The following is a 9118-nucleotide window of genomic DNA, read 5'->3' as shown; positions in this document are numbered from 1 at the left end:
TCTTTCTGGCACTAGAACTCTTTCCTCTCACTTGTCCTACTGCCTTTCTACTTTTGTCTGTTTTGTTTTCACTTTTAGATTTATGAATATTTTCTCCTGTGAGGGAGTTAGTTCTCAAGTTAGTCCTCCCTAAAGCATTAAGCCTTTCATCCCCACTTGTGCCTTGAACTGATTAGAGCATAGGGTAAAGGTTTGGGGAGAACCTATTAATCCACCAAAATATTGTAATATGTGGACAACATTTATAATAAATTAAGAGGTCATTTGAGGACTACTGATGACTTTTTCATAAAAGAGACTTGGGAATTCAAAATTTAAAATGTTAAGGCAAAAAGTGTCTACAGCCAGTTTGTGTAATGAGCTCTATGTAAAGATATTTGGTGTTGAGCAGGACTTCATCCATTATTGGGTGATAGAGTTTTGTCTGTTTTACTCATGAATTTCGTAATGACTGGAAGATGGCAGTTGATCTTACTCTGAGCTGTTCATGCAGCCTTTTAAATTCAGTTGTGTACAGGGACCTACCTGACAGATGCTGTCTTGTTTATACAGCAGCGTTAGTTTCAGTTAACGTTGTGAAACATCTGGCATGTTCTACTTGATACAGATTCTTTAGTGATACCCTTACAGAGGTGGACAGTCTAGAAGGTGTTTTTGGAAAGCTTGCTAACCAGTCAACATCATCCCAGAATCTTAGAGCTTCTAAATGAAATTGTTGATTGTCACTTGATAGCTTTGAAAAACAGTTCTATTATGTATAAAATTTGCATCACAATAAGAATATGGGGGAAATATTTTTGAATTTGCACTAACTTGTCAGAAACAGCATTGTTAGGGAAAAGTATGAATATCCAAAAGTTTAAACTGTGTTTTCATTTATGTAAAATGTTTACGATGCCCAACACTTGTGTACTTTCCTTTCACTTCCTTTTCTTTCATTGAGTTTCACAGCTAAATTTGAGCTTTCCAGTACAGTATTTCTGTGAGCTAACATAGATGTCACAGATTCATCGTAGTGTTTCCGTATTAGGATCTAAAAGTAGTTGGACAGAGTGGATGGGAAATATGACCAATATTGTAGAAATATAGCCCCCTTCGAATATGGCCAATATTGAAGAAAGGTGAAGACTTAGAAAACTGCAGTAAAGCAAGAGTTTTTTCCTCCATATTAAATTTAAAATACTCTCTTGGTGCCTAGGCTCAACAAATTTTGGAATTGAGAAGGATTCTAAAGATCATCTCATGCAGTCTCTCAGTTTAGAGATATGGAAAGCTCATGGTTAAATGACTTAGCTCCGGTGGTGTCAAAGGTTCCTAGCCATTCTCATCCAAGACCTTTTTATTCTGTGTATTAAATCACACTGCCTGATGGCATTGAATTAAATAACTACTTATTTTAAGTGCAGGGCTTTCATTCTATAACCTGAGGATGTCAGGCAGATTCTTTAGGGATAGATACTGTGAAGAAATTTGGCATCCTAATGAGCACAGTTAAAATATGGTAATTGTACCTTTAGGTCAAATCCCTTTACTTCACTAAATGTAGACATTAGAAAAAAAAATAGCCCTTTAATACAGCAGTATAAGACTTCTGCTGTCATCAGGCTTTACCATCTTTACTGTTTGTTGAATATTAAAACATAGAAGAGAGAAAACATTCAGCTTGAAGAATTATGGCATTTGATTGCTAAGCTATTTTCTCCAGTAATTAAGAATGTGGAGGGAAATAGATTAATTAGACTTAAAGTGTTTGTAGATAAAATGTGTATTTTGGATTCCAGATCTACTGTCTAAGTCTGGTTGACTTTTATAAGCGTTTTAAGACCTAGTGTGCTTTATGGCGAAAGCAGAGCTAAGTGGGACAAAGGCAGACAGATTTTTGTCTTTCTCTGAACAAGTGTATATAGAATAGAAGTAAGTGCAAATTATTTTCCTTTAGTTAAATTGTACTCGAAATATGAAGAAAAGCTCTTCTCTCCTAAAGAGGGAGATTGTTCTGTAAGGGCGTTTTGATTCCTTTGTTTAATCTGGTTACTGTTAAATGTCACCATCAGAATTCCTCCTGGTTGCCTTTCTCCTTTTTCTTTCTTTCTTATTTTAAAGCTAACGAGCAACAATGTAGTTCTGCTTACTAATTTTCTCATATTGTGCAAACTGATTTATTGCCTCCTACAGAATTTATGTCTGAAGACCCAAGGTTTTTCTTTTTGAAGCCTTCTTCTATCTTGTTATTTCCTTCTTTATGGTCTGGCCCAGAACTAGAAAAGCTATGATAGGAGGGCCGTGTCCCTTAGTGAACATTATTTCAGTTTTGGCTCATGTGCAGATTCCTTTTCTATCTAAATTCAAAGAGTGAGAGATCTTTGCTTCAAACCTTGCAATGCCAAAACCTGCTCTTGTATGACTGTGATGAATTTATCCCTCTCATAGCTTAGCTACATAACCCAGATCAGGCCCTTTGCAAGACGTAAGCATTAGATGCTGCTGTATCTTCTATTACTAACAATAGGATAGAAAATTATAGCAGTTTGAGCTCTATGACTTGCTGTTATGACTAGGAAAGTGTCAAGAAAAATGTTAATCCAGATCAAAATAACCGCCTTTTAGCCTAAAGGTCTTATATTATGCACCATTAGACTTGGAAGGAATTCTCTTTTCTGTTGCTGAAAAGCATTTGTCCTGCTGCTGCTGCTGCTAAGTCACTTCAGTCGTGTCCGACTCTGTGTGACCCCATAGACGGCAGCCCACCAGGTTCCCCCGTCCCTCGGATTCTCCAGGCAAGAACACTGGAGTGGGTTGCCATTTCCTTCTCCAAAGCATGAAAGTGAAAAGTGAAAGTGAAGTCGCTCAGTCGTGTCCAACTCCTAGCGACCCCATGGACTGCAGCCTACCAGGCCCCTCCATACATGGGGTTTTCCAGGCAAAAGTACTGGAGTGGGGTGCCATTGCCTTCTCCGATTTGTCCTGAGTCAAAAGCAACTGAAAATTATGATTACAACATGATTTTAGTAACTGATACCCTGGAGATTAACAGGCATTCAACCAGATCAAGTATTACTGATGTCATGCTCTACAAAATCTTCATAGGAGTGATTGGTTTATGTACTTGATACTCACAAGAATTAATTGTCAGCTGTTTACTCAGTGGGCCTTTGCTAAGCACTCTTTTGGCAGACTTACCTGCAAGGACTTTTTTTTTTTTCTTGAGATTTAAAGTAACAAAGTACTAAGAATAAAGAAGACACAAGCGTCTTCCAGCCTTTTGGTCCATACATGACATTCCTAGAAGGAGAGGTTTCCTATGAATACGCATGCCAAGATGGGTTCAGATGAGGTCCAGACTCATTATGTGCTTTTCTGTGGCATTCTTCAGATTTAAAGTTGATGTTGAAATATTTAAATTAAACATCTCCCTTTCTATCTAGCCAGTCTTTTTTCTAAGAGCGCCACTGAGGGATTATAACATTGGGCTGGAAATTAGAAGACAGACCTGTTGCTTATTTGCTTTTGTTTCTGTTGTTCACTGTAAGCAAAAATTTTTGGTTTGAGTAATATTCCAGGCGGCTTCCCTTGTGGCTCAGCTGGTAAAGAATCTACCTGCAATGCGGGAGACCTGGGTTTGATCCCTGGGTTGGGAAGATCCCCTGGAGAAGGAAATGGCAACCCACTCCAGTATCCTTGCCTGGGAAGTATCATGGACAGAGGAGCCTGGTGGGCTGCAGTCCATGGGGTCGCAAAGAGTTGGGCACGACTGAGTGAAAAACACTTACTTACTTAATATTCCAGGCATTATGGTAGGCAGTCGATTTTATAAATATGAGAGAGAAGTTACCGCTTTAAGTGCATTCAGTTTAATTGGATTCTATTTCCAGTGTAACTTTGGACAATTTATTTACCTGTTATAAGTCTCCATTTTCTCACACGTGAGTTGAGAGTGGATCAGATGGTTAGTTTATAAAGTGTCCTTCACTGGTCTAAGATTCTTTGGTTTGAAGTGACTAAATATGGCTACCTTCCCTGGCATTTAAAACTTGAAGCTATTTTACTTAATTCTGCTTGTTACAGTTTAAATTTGGAAAATACTTTAAAATAGATGTTGTTGAAAAGTTGTTTTACACCGAGGAAGTAAGAAGCCAAGTTTTGTAGAGAAGGTTTTATCATTAAGTGATAAAGTTATTTATCAGTAGAACTGTTGTAAATATCTATGAAAAGAGTTGCCTCTCCTGTGGTGTGACATAATTCACATTGCTTCAGGGCAAGGCTCCCCATTATACCCACAACAACAAATATCTCAATTTTTTCTAGGAGTCCTTATCCTTGCTACTTGTCTCTTTCTCCCTCTCCCACTATCCAGGCCTGTTGCCTCTACTTTCAAAACATGTCCGAATCTATCCATTTCTCTTTCCCTCCTTTATTACCACTATAATCCAAAGCAGTATTTTCATTCCCATGCAGCAGCCTCCTAGCTGGTCTTCTCATTTTTCCTGATGCTCTCCAACAGTTCAGTTATCACATAGCAACTAGAGTGATCTTTTAAAAATGTAAATATAATTGATTACTTTTCTGTTAAAAACACTGCAGTCCATTCCCATGTCAATGAGAATGAAATACAGCTTCATTACCTGTGGTGCACAGAAGCTACATCTGATCTGACCCCTGCCTGCCTTCCCACTTCATCATGTGTCAGCACCCACTTTGCCCATCGTGCTCTGGCCCTGTGTGCTCCAGCAAGGCAACCGTTAGCCTTGTGTGGCTGTTGACTGCATGAAATGTGGCTAGTCCAAATTGAGATATGCTATGAGTGTACAGTATACCTTTAATTTTAAAGGAACAATGTAAAGAATTAGTATCTTGTTAATTTTCATATTGCATGCATACTTGTGACAATATTTTAAATATATTTGGTCAAAATGTTTCATTGAAAGGTTTCCCTGATAACTCAGTTGGTAAAGAATCCGTCTGCAATGCAGGAGACCCCAGTTCGATTCCTGGATTAGGAAGATCCCCTGGAGAAGGGATAGGCTATACTCCAGATAGCTCACTCCAGTATTCTTGGGCTTCTCTTGTGGCTCATCAAGACCTAAAGAGCCTCTTGATGAAAGTGAAAGAGGAGAGTGAAAAAGTTGGCTTAAAACTCAACATTCAGAAAACTAAGGTCATGGTATCTCGTCCCATCACTTCATGGCAAATAGATGGGGAAACAGTGGAAACAGTGACAAACTTTATTTTTTTGAGTTCTAAAATCACTGCAGATGGCGACTGCAGCCATGAAATTAAAAGATGCTTGCTCCTTGGAAGAAAAGCTATGACGAACCTAGACAGCATATTCAAAAGCAGAGACATTACCTTGCCAGCCAAAGGTCCATCTAGTCAAAGCTATGGTTTTTCCAATAGTCATGTATGGATGTGAGAGCTGGACTATAAAGAAAGCTGAGCGCCAAAGAATTGATGCTTTTGAACTGTGGTGTTGGAGAAGACTCTTGAGAGTCCCTTGGACTGCAAGGAGATTCAACCAGTCCATTCTAAAGGAAATCACTCCTGAATATTCATTGGAAGGACTGATGCTGAAGCTGAAACTCCAGTACTTTGGCCACCTGATGTCAAGATCTGACTCATTTGAAAAGATCCTGATGCTGGGAAAGATTGAAGGCGAGAGGAGAAGGGGACGACAGAGGATGAGATGGTTGGACGGCATCACTGACTCAATGGACATGAGTTTGAGTAAACTCTGGGAGTTGGTGATGGACAGGGAGGCCTAGCATGCTGCAGTCCATGGGGTCACAAAGAGTCGGGCACGACTGAGCGACTGAACTGCACTGAACTGTGGCTTAGCTTGTAAAGAATCCACTTGCCATGTGGGAGACCTGGATTTCGATCCCTGGCTTGGGAAGATCCCCTGGATAAGGGAAAGGCTACCCACGCCAGTATTCTGGCCTGAAGAGTCAGACACGACTGAGTGGCAAAATGTTTTATTAAAATTAAGTTTATTTATGTTTTACTTTAGTCAATGAAGATAACTAGAAAATTTTAAATTACACATGTAGCTCACATTATATTTCTGTTGAAAAGTACTTCTCCATCCACAAAGGCATTTTTCTTTCCCAGGGTTGTATCTACCCTAGGTCTTTTCCATGAGTTGTTGCTCTGCCTAGATCTTTGCATTGCTGGTTCCTTATCAGGTAGATCTTCATTTAAATGCTGTCTGAAAGAGACCTCCCACTGATCAGCCAATTTAGAGTAACTTAATGACTTTGTCCTGCTTACCTGTTTCCTTGTCACTATCTTTTATTTTGTGTGTTTCCTTGTTCTTTTATTCTGTGGCTCCCCACTCCCCCTCCCATAGTGCTTTGCATATTAGGGTACTTCGTAGATATTTTTTAAAATGATGAACAGCGCTGGGAGAATAGAAAAGATTTTTCTTCTGAAATCTTTATTAAGAAAGAAACTGAAAGGCACTCAGTTGTGTCTGACTGTGCGACCCCATGGACTGTAGCCTGCCAGGCTCCTCTGTCCTTGAAATTCTCCAGGCCAGAATACTGGAGTGGGTAGCCGTTGCCTTCCCAACCCAGGGATTGAACCCAGGTCTCCCTCATTGCAGGCAGATTCTTTACCATCTGAGCCAGGAGGGAGGCCTATACTTCCAGTCAATTGCTATCAGGAAGTGGTTTAAGGTCAGCTGTAACCCCACAGCCTGGAAGGTGGTAGTCAGAACTTGAACATGTGAGGTAAAGAAAAAATGAAGAGCAGTTGCCTTTTTTCTCTTCCTAATGGATTTGTATTTTCCCTAATTGGGAGTGGGAGAGAAGAGGGGAGGAAGCAGGGAGAGAAAAGGTGGAATTTAATGCCACAATGAATTGCTAAAGTTTTAATTCTGTATCTTAGCTCATAATGGAGAAGGCAATGGCACCCCACTCCAGTACCCTTGCCTGGAAAATCCCATCGACGGAGGAGCCTGGTAGGCTGCAGTCCATGGGGTCACAAAGAGTCGGATATGACTGAGTGACTTCACTGTCACTTTTCACTTTCATGCATTGGGGAAGGAAATGGCAACCCACTCCAGTGTTCTTGCCTGGAGAATCCGAGGGACAGGGGAGCCTGGTGGGCTGCCGTCCATTGGGACGCACAGAGTCGGACACGACTGAAGCAACTTAGCAGCAGCAGTAGCAGCAGCTCATAATGAATATTAGGTCAAGTTCAATGAGTTATGTTAGTCTGATTGATTGTCCCAAATATAAATAGATGTTTTTTACTCCAAAGTCTTTTTGATGAACTAATATTTCTATAAAACATACGTCCTTCCCAGACCTTATGGATTTGAAGTTTTAATTTTTATTTTTTACTTTGAAATAATTTCAAACTTAGAGAAGTCTTAAGAGAAGTACAAAGAACTTCCAAGTTCACCAGTTGCTAAGATTTACTCAGATTTACCAGTTGCTAATATGTTGCTACAATTGCTTTATCACTCCAACTATCTGTAGACACATTTTTTATTTCTGAATTATTTGAGAATTAATTGCAGATATATCTTTATGCTCAATAAGCATGTAATTCCTAAAGATAGCATAACAACAATTCAGTTACCAAAGTTAGGAAATTTAGTATTGATTAAATACTATTATCTAATGTATGCTTCATATTTGAAATCTACTCATTTTTCTAATAATGTGAAATAGGCATACTATAAGGAGGGTAGTTGAATTATAACGTTTTCTCCCCTAGGAATGGTAGAAATTTGATATTTTGAATTCCCTGATTGAAAATAGAATATAGCAAATATTTGGCCATCATGAGTGTTTTTTAAAATCCTCCCTTTTTAATTTCTGAATTACTTGCTTTGAGTAGTGTTTGTATAGGTTCGTACAGAAAGGTATGAATGGTAGCTTGGGAGTAAGTGACTTGATAAGTCTTAATAAGGAACAGAACTTTTCCTTGTCTTCATCAATTCATACTGATGATCCATTCAGCAGCTGTAATTTTCTAAGTCTCTGGCAAAAGAGGCCAAAAACATTTGAAGATAAAATTTATTGTCGGATACACTTAACTTGTCTTGTGCTTCTTCCTAGCCCATGACTGAAGACTTACTCAAACAACAGAAGTTGAATTCAAATGAGACCGGTACAACTCAGCAGTCTGTATCTGATTCCCATCTGGCAGAACTCCAGGAAAAAATCCAGCAAACAGAGACCACCAACAAGGTATGATCAAAACCATGCCCTTGGGGATCACAGGGTTTCTTTATGTCCTTAGAAGTGTAGCTCTTTCCTTCCGGTCTCAAGTGTTTTAGTCTGTTCTGCACAGATCAGAATTTCTGCTGTCTTTTAGGTCTGAAATTAAAACTTGACTATGGTTTTTAACTGTATAAGGTACTGAGACAAGAAGTTTATGCTTTTGATTTAACGTTTGACCTTTATACAGCCCATGGGCTTTAACATCTGCTTAGAAGAAGATTCCCACAGTTTGGGACGCAGCACTCCTTGCTTGTTCTACCCTTGTGTCCTGTCATGTAGTAGACAGCAAAAGCTCCTTGGTCTTTGTATAAAGGCTCCACAGTGACTCATGTGGACAAGTACCCCCAGTATGGCTGCTGTCATACAGAAAGCACAGCTCATGAGAGTTGAAGCAATTGAGTATTGAAGGAAGTATTTCATGTCTCCTGCTACTTTGCTGATTGACTTAAGACTTTAATGGTTACACTGTGTGGGGGAAAATAGCAACGTAACATCCCCTAAAGAAATCCTTTAAACCTAGATTTGAGGACAGATTTCATGGTCGCATTTGAGAGTAAAAGAAATCATTGACCTACCAAACTGTTTTTCTTTACTGAATTCAGATGCTTCAAGAAAAACTGAATGAAATGAGCTATGAACTGAAGTCTGCTCAGGAGTCATCTCAGAAGCAAGATGATACAATTCAAAACCTCAAGGAAACTCTGAAAAGCAGGGAAAGTGAGGTAAAATGTTTGGCAATCATGGACCTATGAGGAAATGTTTTTCCCATCAAAGTAGACAAGTATCCTATAATTTGTAGAAATGGATATTTTCAGCCTAACAGATCTTAGAGGAATTGTCGTGTCATCTAGATTGGTATTTTGGAATAGTCCTGCTACTAAAATCTGTAT

The 9118-nt window shown here is 39.2% G+C and overlaps 1 protein-coding gene across 7 annotated transcripts in view; it reads left to right on the top strand.

Moving 5' to 3' along the window:
* PDE4DIP (phosphodiesterase 4D interacting protein) overlaps positions 1-9118 on the top strand; it is a 239510-nt gene that overhangs the window by 161991 nt on the left and 68401 nt on the right. For all 7 annotated transcript variants that reach the window (XR_824629.1, XR_824628.1, XM_010832825.1 and 4 more), the window contains 2 exons: positions 8064-8195; positions 8831-8950. Coding sequence is in view for 5 of the 7 variants with exons in the window: in XM_010832825.1 (XP_010831127.1) it covers positions 8064-8195; positions 8831-8950 (252 nt within the window). In the remaining 2 variants the exon portion in view is untranslated. The remainder of the gene's footprint in view (positions 1-8063; positions 8196-8830; positions 8951-9118) is intronic.

This window comes from Bison bison, unplaced genomic scaffold (assembly GCF_000754665.1).
Source record: "Bison bison bison isolate TAMUID 2011002044 unplaced genomic scaffold, Bison_UMD1.0 scf7180017862278, whole genome shotgun sequence".
Classification (NCBI taxonomy): domain Eukaryota; kingdom Metazoa; phylum Chordata; class Mammalia; order Artiodactyla; family Bovidae; genus Bison; species Bison bison.
The sequence above is the reverse complement of the archived record's forward strand: the minus strand, read 5'-3'. Positions and strand labels throughout refer to the sequence as shown.